We start from the raw sequence: 15,247 nt of genomic DNA, 5'->3' as shown, positions 1-15,247 counted from the left end.
ACATCATCCTCCCCTATAACTAGGTGTTATAACCTGCAGTAACAGTACATCATCCTCCCCTATAACTAGGTGTTATAACCTGCAGTAACAGTACATCCTCCCCTATAACTAGATGTTATAACCTGCAGTAACAGTACATAATCCTCCCCTATAACTAGATGTTATAACCTGCGTAAGAGTACATCCTCCCCTATAACTACATGTTATAACCTGCAGTAACAGTACATAATCCTCCCCTATAACTAGATGTTATAACCTGCCGTAACAGTACATAATCCTCCCCTATAACTAGATGTTATAACCTGCGTAAGAGTACATCCTCCCCTATAACTAGGTGTTATAACCTGCAGTAACAGTACATAATCCTCCCCTATAACTAGATGTTATAACCTGCGTAAGAGTACATCCTCCCCTATAACTACATGTTATAACCTGCAGTAACAGTACATAATCCTCCCCTATAACTAGGTGTTATAACCTGCAGTAACAGTACATCCTCCCCTATAACTAGATGTTATAACCTGCAGTAACAGTACATCATCCTCCCCTATAACTAGGTGTTATAACCTGCAGTAACAGTACATAATCCTCCCCTATAACTAGGTGTTATAACCTGCAGTAACAGTACATCCTCCCCTATAACTAGGTGTTATAACCTGCAGTAACAGTACATAATCCTCCCCTATAACTAGGTGTTATAACCTGCAGTAACAGTACATAATCCTCCCATATAACTAGGTGTTATAACCTGCCGTAACAGTACATAATCCTCCCCTATAACTAGGTGTTATAACCTGCAGTAACAGTACATCCTCCCCTATAACTAGGTGTTATAACCTGCAGTAACAGTACATCCTCCCCTATAACTAGATGTTATAACCTGCAGTAACAGTACATAATCCTCCCCTATAACTAGGTGTTATAACCTGCAGTAACAGTACATAATCCTCCCCTATAACTAGATGTTATAACCTGCAGTAACAGTACATAATCCTCCCCTATAACTAGGTGTTATAACCTGCAGTAACAGTACATCCTCCCCTATAACTAGATGTTATAACCTGCAGTAACAGTACATAATCCTCCCCTATAACTAGGTGTTATAACCTGCAGTAACAGTACATAATCCTCCCCTATAACTAGATGTTATAACCTGCAGTAACAGTACATAATCCTCCCCTATAACTAGGTGTTATAACCTGCAGTAACAGTACATCCTCCCCTATAACTAGGTGTTATAACCTGCAGTAACAGTACATCCTCCCCTATAACTAGGTGTTATAACCTGCAGTAACAGTACATAATCCTCCCCTATAACTACATGTTATAACCTGCAGTAACAGTACATAATCCTCCCCTATAACTAGGTGTTATAACCTGCCGTAACAGTACATCCTCCCCTATAACTAGATGTTATAACCTGCAGTAACAGTACATCATCCTCCCCTATAACTAGGTGTTATAACCTGCAGTAACAGTACATCCTCCCCTATAACTAGGTGTTATAACCTGCCGTAACAGTACATCCTCCCCTATAACTAGATGTTATAACCTGCAGTAACAGTACATCCTCCCCTATAACTAGGTGTTATAACCTGCCGTAACAGTACATCCTCCCCTATAACTAGATGTTATAACCTGCAGTAACAGTACATCCTCCCCTATAACTAGGTGTTATAACCTGCAGTAACAGTACATCCTCCCCTATAACTAGGTGTTATAACCTGCAGTAACAGTACATCCTCCCCTATAACTAGATGTTATAACCTGCAGTAACAGTACATAATCCTCCCCTATAACTAGGTGTTATAACCTGCAGTAACAGTACATCCTCCCCTATAACTAGGTGTTATAACCTGCAGTAACAGTACATAATCCTCCCCTATAACTAGGTGTTATAACCTGCAGTAACAGTACATAATCCTCCCCTATAACTAGATGTTATAACCTGCAGTAACAGTACATCCTCCCCTATAACTAGGTGTTATAACCTGCAGTAACAGTACATCCTCCCCTATAACTAGGTGTTATAACCTGCAGTAACAGTACATCCTCCCCTATAACTAGATGTTATAACCTGCAGTAACAGTACATAATCCTCCCCTATAACTAGATGTTATAACCTGCAGTAACAGTACATCATCCTCCCCTATAACTAGATGTTATAACCTGCAGTAACAGTACATCCTCCCCTATAACTAGATGTTATAACCTGCAGTAACAGTACATAATCCTCCCCTATAACTAGATGTTATAACCTGCAGTAACAGTACATCCTCCCCTATAACTAGATGTTATAACCTGCCGTAACAGTACATCATCCTCCCCTATAACTAGGTGTTATAACCTGCAGTAACAGTACATCCTCCCCTATAACTAGATGTTATAACCTGCAGTAACAGTACATCCTCCCCTATAACTAGATGTTATAACCTGCCGTAACAGTACATCATCCTCCCCTATAACTAGGTGTTATAACCTGCAGTAACAGTACATCCTCCCCTATAACTAGATGTTATAACCTGCAGTAACAGTACATAATCCTCCCCTATAACTAGGTGTTATAACCTGCCGTAACAGTACATAATCCTCCCCTATAACTAGGTGTTATAACCTGCCGTAACAGTACATCCTCCCCTATAACTAGATGTTATAACCTGCCGTAACAGTACATAATCCTCCCCTATAACTAGATGTTATAACCTGCCTAAGAGTAAATCCTCCTCCATTCCTAAATGGTTTGTCCACCCTCGGTAACAGTCACTTTGTCACTAGACACTGTCTAACATTCTTGGCTCCATCTCTCAGTCTCTCTCCATCTTTCACTTGGCAATAAGCCCCCATTGGATCATTTAGCATATACTGTAATACCGGGTGGCATTGTGTCAGTGAAAAACACACAAACCAGAGAAACCCTACACACCAGATGTCCCATTTAGCTCCGAGTACTGCTCCCACACTTCTGAATAGTTAGAACGATCCCACTGGGACGGGAGTGGGAGGGAGAGGAGTAGGATGGAGTTTTTCAGAGAGTGAGATAGAGAGGGTGAGAGGATACCGTTTTGGGAGACCGGGAGTCTTTAAAGGAGAAAGAGAGAGAGGGTGAGAGACTGGAGGAGAGGAACGGTAAGAATGGTGCTGCATTGTTTTGCAGCCGTTTAACAGGCTCCTGATAAATTCTGCTAGTTGGTGTGTGTTTTTTGCTGGTGCACGATCTCTGATATTAAGGAAATCTCGAGGTTCTGCTCACCTGTGTTAGAAAACCTCATGATAAGCCTTAGACCGTAGTATTTACCAAGATATATTTTTCATAGCTGTCTATTTACCCCCACAAACCGATGCTGGCACTAAGACCACACTCAACGAGCTGTATACGGCCATAAGCAAACAATGCTCATCGGAAGCGGCGCTCCTAGTGGCCGGAGATTTTAATGCAGGACAAAAAATGAAATCTGTTTTTACCTCAGTTCTACCATCATGTCACTCTAGATCATCTTTACTCCACGCAAAGCTCTACCTCGCCCTCCAGTTGTCAAATCTGACCATAACTACAAGCAAATACTCAAACAGGAAGTACAAGTGATGTGGTGAATATGGAAGTGGTCAGATGATGCATAAGCTACAGGACTGTTTAGCACAGACTGGAATATGTTACGTGATTCATCCGACGAAGGCATTGAGGAGAAAACCACCTCAGTCACCGGCTTCATCAATAAGTGCATCGATGACGTCGTCCCCACAGTGACCGTACGTACATATCCCAACCAGAAGCCTTGGATTACAGGTAACAACAGCACTGAGCTAAAGGGTCAGTCAAGTTGTCACTTTCAAAGAGCGGGGCACTAATCTCGACACTGATAAGAAAACCCACTACGCACTCTGAAGAACCATCAAACAGAAAAAGCATCAATACAGGACTAAGATTGAATCCTACTACACCGGCTCTGACACTCGTCGCACGTGGCAGTGCTTGCAAACTATCACAGGCTACAAAGGGAAACCCAGCCACGAGCTTCCCAGTGACGCAAGCCTACCAGGTGAGCTAAATGCCTTCTAAGCTTGCTTCAAGGCAAGCAACACTGAACCATGTATGAGAGTACCAGCTGTTCCGGACAACTATGTGATCACACTCTCCATAGTTGATGTGAGTAAGACCTTTAAACAGGTAAACATTCACACAGAAACAGATAGATTACCAGGAAATTGAGATCTGGTGCATCCTGTTTCCATTGACCATCCTTGAGATGTTTCTACAACTTCATTGGAGTCCACCTGTAAACTCAATTGATTGGACATGATTTGGAAAATCAAAAACCAAGCCATGACGACATGAGGTCAAAGGAATTATCCGTAGAGCTCTGAGACAGGATTGTGTCGAGGCACTGATCTGAGGAAGGGTACCAAAAAATGTCTGCAGCAATGAAGGTCCCCAAGAACACAGTGGCCTCCATAATTCTTAAATGTAAGAAGTTTGGAACTACCAAGACTCTTCCTAGAGATGAGCAATCGGGGAGAAGGGCCTTGGTCAGGGAGCTGACCAGGAACCCAATGGTCACTCTGACAGAGCTCCAGTTTCTCTGCGAAGATGGGAGAACCTTCCAGAAGGACAACCATCTCTGCAGCACTCCACCAATCAGGCCTTTATGGTAGAGTGGCCAGACAGAAGCCACTCCACAGTAAAAGACACATGACAGCCCGCTAGGATTTTGCCAAGAGGCACTTAAAGGACTCTCAGACCATGAGAAACACGATTCTCTGGTCTAATGAAACCATTATTAAACTCTTTGGCCTGAATGTCAACTGTCACATCTGGAGGAAACCTGGCACCATCCTTACAGTGAAGCAAGGTGGTGGCAGCATCATGCTGTGGGGATGCTTTTCAGTGATAGGGACTGGGAGACTAGTCAGGATCGAGGGAAAGATGAACGGAGCAAAGAACAGAGAGATGCTTGATGAAAACCTGCTTCAGAGCGCTCAGGACCTTAGACTGGGGTGAAGATTCACCTTCCAACAGGACAAAGGAACCTACGCACACAGCCAAGACAACGCAGGAGTGGCGTTGGGAGAAGTCACTGAATTTTCTTGAGTGGCCCAGCCAGAGCCTGGACTTGAACCCGATCAAACATCTCTGGAGAGACCTGAAAACAGCTGTGCAGCGACGATCCCCATCCAACCTGACAGAGCTTGAGAGGATCTTTATTCATTTAATTATTTATATTGGATTACATCACATTAATCAACATCAATATTCAAATTATGCAACATCCACGTAAATGTGCCAGGGTATGTAAAAAAAAAAAAGAATATGCATACGTAGACCCAGGGTGTTCTTCGGTTTTCTTTAGGTGAAGGAGAGTCGGACCAAAATGTGGCGTGGCTATTGAGATTCATGTTTAATAAAACAATGGAAACACGAATCAATACAAAAACAATAAACGTAACGTGAAAACCGAAACAGCCTATACTGGTGCAAAGTAACACAGAGACAGAAACAAGGACAAAAACCCACCAAAACCCAACACCAAACAGGCTACCTAAATATGGTTCCCAATGAGAAACAATGACTAACACCTGCCTCTGATTGAGAACCATATCAGGCCAGACATAGAAATAGACAAACAAGACATCCAACATAGAATGCCCACTCAGATCACACCTTGACCAAACAAAACATAGAAACATACAAAGCAAACTATGGTCTGGGTGTGACACAGGGCAGTTAAGGACAATTACAAATACACACTAAAACAATACAAAACACCAATACATTACATCCAATAATATATCATATATAATTCTAACGACAACAACATCATCAACTGTCGTCTTACATATGAGGAACCACAGATAACTCATGTGTACAGATTTGGATAGATTTTAGCCATGTTTTTCATTTAAATTTCCGTAAATGTGCAATAATCAGTGCAGTTACTCAAGTCCATGGGCATTGCATTCCATTATATTGAAGCTCTGACAGAGAAGGCCGATGAACGATTTTACTGTGTCGAAAAGGGACTGTGCAATCCCCTCTAGTTACTACCCTTGTTATCCCGGAAGTGCTTCCCTTGAGCATGATATGCCGGCATAGAGGTGGAGGGGCAAGACCCAGGGTTTGCAGGTTCTGCTTAAAGCTATCCAGACTGAATAAATTATGTTTGTGAATGATGTGACAATGTTGGTAATTGTTCGGTTTGTATTAAAAGTATTAAAAGTGTTTGTTTGTAGAGTGATTCAATTGGTTTCAGAAGAGTAGCTCCTGTTTGTGACCAGCTTGTGAGACAATATCTCAGATGTGAGAAGATCACAGCATGCAGGAGGCAGGGCCTCCTGAGGAAGGAAAGGTCTTATCAACCTAAAGTTGGATAATCCAAACTTGACCATGTTTAACCACCTTCTTCACATGTTCAAAATGACACCAAGATACCTGAATTTAGACACAACTTTCAGATTCTCCCCAATTAACAAGAACAGCTCGTTGTGAAGACTCAAAGGATTTCTTAGAGAAGTACATACAAACAGCCTTGTCAATATTTAAATGCAGGCAATAATTAGTCATCCATTGAGAAACATGTGCCATAGCTTCAGTTAACGTGTTAGCAACTTTTGTGTATGTACAGGACTGTATCGTCTGCATACATCTGCATGTTAACGTGTTGGCAAGCAAGTGGGAGATAAATAGATAGATGGTAAACAGAAGGGAAACAGAAGGGAGCCTAATATTGACCCTTGTGGGACCCCACTGTTATAGTAAAGAGAGTCCGACTGAGTGTTCCCCAAACAAACTCTTTGACTTATAGTTCTTGTGGGTCTGTAGCCATAGTGATTAAACCTATAGTTCTAGTGGGTCTGTAACCATAGTGATTAAACCTATAGTTCTAGTGGGTCTGTAACCATAGTGATTAAACCTATAGTTCTAGTGGGTCTGTAACCATAGTGATTAAACCTATAGTTCTAGTGGGTCTAGGAATACATCCAACTAATGACTTCAGTGGACACATTAAGGGAGTATAGTTTGGATAGGAGGACCTCATGAGTCACAGTATCAAAGGCTTTTTTTAAGATCCAAACAGACTGACTTCACCATCTATGTCCAGTTTAGATTTAATGCACTCCAGGAAACAGCAATTGTCTGTTTCGGTAGAATGGTTAGTTCTGAATCCAAATTGCATTTGATGTATTGAGTTGCCCTGAATGAGATGATCAGTCAGATGATCAGTCATCCATCTTTCAGCTACTTTTGATAACACTGGAAGAATGTTTATAGGTGGGTCATTTTCCACCAGTGTTGGGTCACCAGATTTTTGAAACAGGTACTGTACCACTGCACCAGACCTCCAAGCATCGGGGAAGAACACATATTTGATGGACAGACTAACTAGTTGTACAATAAGGGCAATCAGATAATATTTGTGTGTCTTTAGGAATACAGTGTCTAGACCAAATACATATTTTGTTCTCGAGCTCCTGAAGAAGCTAATAATACTGTCCACTGCTGAGATTTCAGGAATTCAGAATATTTGTTTATTATTATCCATGGGAGTGAGAACTGTGTTCTTGGTTGAAAATATTTTGTTGAAGTTGGTGGATATGAAATTCAGGATATGTTTGGGGGCCTTTTTCAGCTCCTCTCCTTGTTAGTTTATTGAGATTTTCCCAGAGAACAATGGGAGAAACACACCATGCACATCTTCTGCACATCTACCATTCCAGTGTTTAATTGCTATATTGTATTTACTTCGCCACTATGGCCTATTTATTGCCTTAACTCCCTTATCTTACCTCATTTGCACACACTGTATATAGACTTTTTGTTTTCTTTTGTTCTACTGTATTATATTATTATCGGCCTGGCAACGCCGACGCCTGTTGGCACACGAGCAATGTGCGTGCAATAATTGAATAATGTGTATGTGTACATTTATTTTGCAAAGCTCGTTCACGTGTCACATCCGGTTTGGGCAGCGTCTAAGGACCCTGGGACTGAACATCAGCTTCTGCAACTGGATCCTGGACTTTCTGACAGGCCGCCCCCAGGTGGTAAAGGGTAGGCGACAACACATCCGCCACGCTGACCCTCAACACTGGGGCCCCTCAAGGGTGTGTGCTTAGTCCCCTCCTGTACTCCCTGTGCACCCACGACTCCAACACCATCATTACATTTAGCGATACGATACGACAGTGGTAGTCCTGATCACCGACGATGATGAGACAACCTATAGGGAGGAGGTCAGACATCTGGCTAGTCACCGACGATGATGAGACACGATGAGACAACCTATAGGGAGGAGGTCAGACATCTGGCTAGTCACCGACGATGATGAGACAGGGAGGAGGTCAGACATCTGGCTAGTCACCGACGATGATGAGACAGGGAGGAGGTCAGACATCTGGCTAGTCACCGACGATGATGAGACAGGGAGGAGGTCAGACATCTGGCTAGTCACCGACGATGATGAGACAGGGAGGAGGTCAGACATCTGGCTAGTTTGATGAGACAACCTATAGCGACGATGATGAGACAACCTATAGCGACGATGATGAGACAACCTATAGCGACGATGATGAGACAGGGAGGAGGATGAGACAACCTATAGCGACGATGATGAGACAACCTATAGCGACGATGATGAGACAACCTATAGCGACGATGATGAGACAACCTATAGGGACAATGATGAGACAACCTATAGCGACGATGATGAGACAACCTATAGCGACGATGATGAGACAACCTATAGCGACGATGATGAGACAACCTATAGGGAGGAGGTCAGACATCTGGCTAGTTTGGTGGCAGGTCAACAACCTCTCCCTCAATGTCAGCAGAACAATGGAGCTTATCGTGGACTACGGGAAACCGAGGGCCGAGCACGCCCCCATTCACATCTACGGGCTGTAGTGGAGTGGGTAGAGAGCTTCAAGTTCCATGGTGTCCACATCACTAAGGATCTTTCATGGTCCACACCTTCTAACACAGTCGTGAAGAGGGCATGACAACGCCGCTTCCCCCCTCAGGAGGATGAAAAGATTTGGCACGGGTCCTCAGATCCTCAAAGTTCTACAGCTGCACCATAGAGAGCATCCTGACTGGCTGCAGCACCGCCTGGTATGGCAGCTGCTTGACATCCGACTGCAAGGCGCTACAGAGTACATCACTGTGGCCCGAGTTCCCTGCCTTAGAGGAGAGAGAAGGAAAGAGACTTGAGGAGACTTAGAAGAGTCTGTACAGACTCACAACATGAGAGACGCAACAGGGGAGAGAGGATTTACCAAGCACACACACACACAATCACACACACACACACACACATACACAATCACACACACACAATCATACACACACACACACACACACACACACACACACACACACACACACACAGAGGACTAAGCGTTTTGGGTGTACTGATCATAAAACTGTCATCACCCAGCTGCTACTGCTGTGCTTGTGTGTGTGTGTGTGTGTGTGTGTGTGTGTGTGTGTGTGTGTGTGTGTGTGTGTGTGTGTGTGTGTGTGTGTGTGTGTGTGTGTGTGTGTGTGTGTGTGTGTGTGTGTGTGTCCTCCAGGTAATACATAGTAACTCTGCCGAGGATGCATAGGGATTTGCTTCCTAATTAATTTGTCAGAAGTACATTACTTCCAGTTGGTGGGTTGATTAAAAAACAATATTAATTTGAATTAACTAGATTCATAATTTAATTCCTATCTATTTGTAATTATTGCTCAGTGAAGTTTTACATCTGGGATGGGTTGGATGGCTGCCTGGTGATTGGTTGTAACACATACGAACAGGCCTTATGGTGTGACAGGGTAGAACCTGGTTATTGGTTGTAACACATACGAACAGGCCTTATGGTGTGACAGGGTAGTACCTGGTGATTGGTTGCGACACACTGACACTTTCGGCACGACAATGACGCTACGCCCTCAGGAGGCCGAAAAGGTTCGAAATGGGTCCTCAGATGTTCAAAAGGTTCTACAGCTGCACCGTCGAGAGCATCTTGACTGGTTGCATCACCGCCTGGTATGGCGACTGCTCGGCCTCCGACGTTAAGGCGCCACAGAGGGTCGTGCGAATGGCCCAGTACATCACTGGGGCCAAGCTTCCTGCCATCCGGGACCTCTATACCAGGCGGTGTCAGAGGGTAGTGCATACGGTCCAGTACATCACTGGGGCCAAGCTTCCTGCCATCCAGGACCTCTATACCAGGCGGTGTCAGAGGGTAGTGCATACGGTCCAGTACATCACTGGGGCCAAGCTTCCTGCCATCCGGGACCTCTATACCAGGCGGTGTCAGGGGAAGGCCCAGTACATCACCGGGACAAAGCTTCCTGCCATCCGGGACCTCTATACCAGGCGGTGTCAGGGGAAGGCCCAGTACATCACCGGGACAAAGCTTCCTGCCATCCAGGACCTCTATACCAGGCGGTGTCAGAGGGTAGTGCGTATGGCCCAGTACATCACTGGGGCCAAGCTTCCTGCCATCCAGGTCCTATATAATGTGGTGTCAGAGGGTAGTGCGTACGGCCCAGTACATCACTGGGGCCAAGCTTCCTGCCATCCGGGACCTATATAATGTTGTGTCAGAGGGTAGTGCGTACGGCCCAGTACATCACTAGGGCCAAGCTTCCTGCTATCCGGGACCTCTATACCAGGCGGTGTCAGAGGGTAGTGTGTACAGACCAGTACATCACTGGGGCCAAGCTTCCTGCCATCTGGGACCTCTATACCAGGCGGTGTCAGAGGGTAGTGCGTACGGTCCAGTACATCACTGGGGCCAAGCTTACTGCCATCCGGGACCTCTATACCAGGCGGTGTCAGAGGGTAGTGCGTACGGCCCAGTACATCATTGGGGACAAGCTTCCTGCCATCCGGGACCTCTGTACCAGGCGGTGTCAGAGGAAACCCGCACGGCAAGCGGTACCGATGCACCAAGTCTGGAACTAACAGAACCCTGAACAGCTTCTATCCCCCACCCCAGCCATAAGACTGTTAAATAGTTAGTTAATGAACCAAATAACTATAACAAGTTAGGTACAGTTTAGTTAATTAATGAACCAAATAACTATAACTAGTTAGGTACAGTTTAGTTAGTTAATTAACCAAATAATGATAACTAGTTAGGTACCGTTTAGTTAGTTAATTAACCAAATAACTATAACTAGTTAGAATTAACTAGATTCATATTCATTAGTTAATTAACCAAATAACTATAACTAGTTAGGTACAGTTTAGTTAGTTAATGAACCAAATAACTATAACTAGTTAGGTACAGTTTAGTTAGTTAATGTACCAAATAACTGTAACTAGTTAGGTACAGTTTAGTTAGTTAATGAACCAAATAACTATAACTAGTTAGGTACAGTTTAGCATGACACAATGTTTTCTTTTGTCAAATGTCTTTACAAAACAAGAATGACACCTCTCTACTGATTAGAATACACTGCAGTATATGATACAGGAATGAATCAGACGTGATGAAATATGCTTCAATAGGTTTTATGTCATTTTATGGCATTGAATGATTCCAAAATACAATAATTTGCATATGCAACCATCTACCAATACAGATACAGTAGCAATGCTAGTCAACCCTGTTTTCTGCATTTGACCACAGGTTCACATCCACATCACATCTTATGTCATCTTGGGAAATACACCTACAGTAGGAAAGAATCTTTTGGCATGCCTGGTCCATACCTGGCAATCTTCTGCAGATATGTCCAGGCCTCCAGCATTCATTGCGTCCAGGAGGGACATTTGATCATGTGGATGGTGGTTATAAACCTTCCATCTCCGTGAGGAAAATAGTTCCTCTATGGGGTTGAGGAATAGAGAGTAAGGTGGGAGGAAAGTAGTTCCTCTATGGGGTTGAGGAATGGAGAGTAAGGTGGGAGGAAAATAGTTCCTCTATTGGGTTGAGGAATGGAGAGTAAGGTGGGAGGAAAATAGTTCCTCTATGGGGTTGAGGAATGGAGAGTAAGGTGGGAGGAAAGTAGTTCCTCTATGGGGTTGAGGAATAGAGAGTAAGGTGGGAGGAAAATAGTTCCTCTATGGGGTTGAGGAACGGAGAGTAAGGTGGGCTGAAAATAGTTCCTCTATGGGGTTGAGGAATGGAGAGTAAGGTGGGAGGAAAGTAGTTCCTCTATGGGGTTGAGGAATGGAGAGTAAGGTGGGAGGAAAGTAGTTCCTCTATGGGGTTGAGGAATGGAGAGTAAGGTGGGAGGAAAGTAGTTCCTCTATGGGGTTGAGGAAAGTAGTTCCTCTATGGGGTTGAGGAATAGAGAGTAAGGTGGGAGGAAAATGGTTCCTCTATGGGGTTGAGGAATGGAGAGTAAGGTGGGAGGAAAGTGGCACCATCCTGGGATGGACTGTAAACCACTCTATGAACTGCCCAGGAGTGGTGAAACACCACATTGTCCCATACAATTACAAACGATTCACCTCACTGTGACCTTTTCCTCACCTGACCCAACCCTTCCATAGAGGTCGTCCAGGAATGAAATGATTCGCTCGGTGTTGTACGGCCCAAGTAGCGGTTTGTGTAACAGAAATCCATCAGAGGATATTGCTGCACACATTGTGATGTTGGCACCCCTCTGGCCCGGGACATCCACTGTGGCTCTTTTCCCAATCACATTCCTTCCTCACCGCCATGTTCTGGCCAAGTTGAAACCAGCCTCATCCACAAAGATGAATATGTGGGGTGTTTGCCTGGCTTCAATCTCCATGACTCTCTAAAATAAATCCACAAGGCAACATAAGAGTTAGGCTATTACGGTAGCTTACGTTATACCTCAAAACATGCCATTGTGTGCCTCTGCCCTGTTTGCTTTTGTTCAAAACCAGTTGTGTATTTTATAGTCATTTTACTTGGACATATTGGTTCCTGAGTTGCTTGACTCGTTCAGAGTTTCTCTCAAAGGGGACAGCTGCTTCATCCTGACTTGATGTTGTTTCAGGACTCTAGAAATAGTTATGCTTACATTGGGAATATTTCCAAATGTAATGTTGTCTGCCAACACTCTGTCCTCAATCTCTGTGAGTTTTATGCCATTGTTTCTGATGACTATATCAACGGTGACAGTTTCCTACACAGCAGTGAAAATCCTACCTCTCCCGCCCGTGGGAGGAAACCGTTGGGTCCTAAGCAGAACTACAAAATCAATTACGCACCAGTGGGTTTGGAGGCTGTGCTCAATTCACTTCTGCCATATGCAGTTCAGTCAGATGCCCATGACCATGGGTTTAATGAGTCTGTTGACTACTGACCGTGACCCTGGGTTTAATGAGCAGAATGTACAGGTTGTTTTGGGCGGAAATGTCTCACAATAGATGTTATAATAGTTTCAGATTTGTCTGCACCAGTCTCAGACCAGTCTCTCTCATTGATAGACCATGATTTATCACAAGATCCATTATAGTAGCGCTAAACTCAATCTGAGACTATAGCTCTTGATCTTCCTCTCAGTCTTCTTCCACCACACATACATACTCCTCTTCCTCTTCCTCCCCCAGCCACTCTTCTTCCTCTTCCTCCCCCAGCCACTCTTCTTCCTCCCCCAGCCACTCTTCTTCCTCTGTCAGCCACAATAATTGTAAAGTAGGTGGATCAGTGCTATAGGAGGAGCTATAGGGTAACAGCCTCACTGTAATGGCTGGAATGGAATCAATGGAACGGAGTCAAACGTGTTTTCTGTACGTTTGATGCCATTTCAGCCATTACAATGCACCCGTCCTACTACAACTCCTCCCACCAGCCTCCTCTGTTAGGCATTTGGCTTAGCGGGCTATTGAGCTCTTCTGGCGAGCAGGAGATCTGGGTTCCGAACCCTGGTCAGTCACATGCTGTTCCCTTTGCATCTGATGTCTCTCTCTCTCTCTCTCTCTCCCTCTCTCTCTCTCCCCCTCTCTCTCTCTCTCTCCCTCTCTCCCTCCTCACCAGGTCCGATGCAAGGGACGGTGTTTGACTTCTGGAGGATGGTGTGGCAGGAGAACACGGCTGCTATCGTCATGGTCACCAACCTGGTGGAAGTTGGCAGGGTGAGTACACTACTGACTGTCTAAAAGTACAGCCTATTCCCTTCTCTAATGCATTACTTATAGTGCTAGGTCAGTAGGGACAGTGTCTTTAACCTACAGTAGGACACGTCTAAGCCCTATGTGTCTCTGACCTACAGTAGGACACTGTGTGAGGAATGGGGTCTGTGTCTCTGACCTACAGCAGGACACTGTGTGAGGAATGGGGTCTGTGTCTCTGACCTACAGCAGGACACTGTGTGAGGAATGGGGTCTGTGTCTCTGACCTACAGCAGGACACTGTGTGAGGAATGGGGTCTGTGTCTCTGACCTACAGCAGGACACTGTGTGAGGAATGGGGTCTGTGTCTCTGACCTACAGCAGGACACTGTGTGAGGAATGGGGTCTGTGTCTCTGACCTACAGCAGGACACTGTGTGAGGAATGGGGTCTGTGTCTCTGACCTACAGCAGGACACTGTGTGAGGAATGGGGTCTGTGTCTCTGACCTACAGCAGGACACTCTGTGAGGGTTCTCTTTGAGACAAGGCCTGTATGTATCAGGCTCTACTGTACCGTAGTGGCGTTGGTTAAGTTGCTGCTGGACTTAGTGAGCTGTGTCAGGTTAGCTGTTCTCTGTCTCTCTCTCCCCTCTCTCCCCTCTCTATATTCTGTGTCTCTCCCCTATCTTTCCATCTCTACACTCTCTATCCCCCCTCCCTTTCTATCTCTACACTCTCGATCCCCCCTCCCTTTCTATCTCTACACTCTCGATCCCCCTCCCTTTCCATCTCTACACTCTCTGTCCCCCCCCTCCCTTTCTATCTCTACACTCTCGATCCCCCCTCCCTATCCCTGCTCCCGCGATATCCCTTTCCCCTCTTTCTCCCTCTCCCTTCCTCCCCCTCTCTCCAGATCATTGTGAAGTGAGAGGAAGCTGATTGATGGTGTTCATTATAGTGGAGGAGTTGAGGCGACTGACTGATTGACTGGCTGACTACTTTTACTGTTGACTGCATCTGTAGTAAGAGAGTAAGAGAGAGATACTACACCACCAGACAGACAGACAGACAGACAGACAGATTGAGTGATGTTCATCAGAGTAGAAGCTGTCTCTCCTGGATGTCCTTGTAGTAGATAGGAGTGGTGTAACTTGTTATTGAGTGGCTCGTTTGGGAGAGAGAGAGAGACAGAGAGAGAGAGAGAGAGAGAGAGAGAGAGAGAGAGA

General features: G+C 44.9%; 1 protein-coding gene across 1 annotated transcript in view; it reads left to right on the top strand.

Moving 5' to 3' along the window:
- Positions 1-15,247, top strand: part of LOC135558338 (receptor-type tyrosine-protein phosphatase mu-like) — a 588,334-nt gene that overhangs the window by 487,778 nt on the left and 85,309 nt on the right. The window contains exon 24 of the mRNA XM_064992077.1: positions 13,948-14,045. Within this exon, the coding sequence (XP_064848149.1) occupies positions 13,948-14,045 (98 nt within the window). The remainder of the gene's footprint in view (positions 1-13,947; positions 14,046-15,247) is intronic.

The sequence above is a fragment of the Oncorhynchus masou genome, chromosome 17 (assembly GCF_036934945.1).
Source record: "Oncorhynchus masou masou isolate Uvic2021 chromosome 17, UVic_Omas_1.1, whole genome shotgun sequence".
Classification (NCBI taxonomy): domain Eukaryota; kingdom Metazoa; phylum Chordata; class Actinopteri; order Salmoniformes; family Salmonidae; genus Oncorhynchus; species Oncorhynchus masou.
The sequence above is the reverse complement of the archived record's forward strand: the minus strand, read 5'-3'. Positions and strand labels throughout refer to the sequence as shown.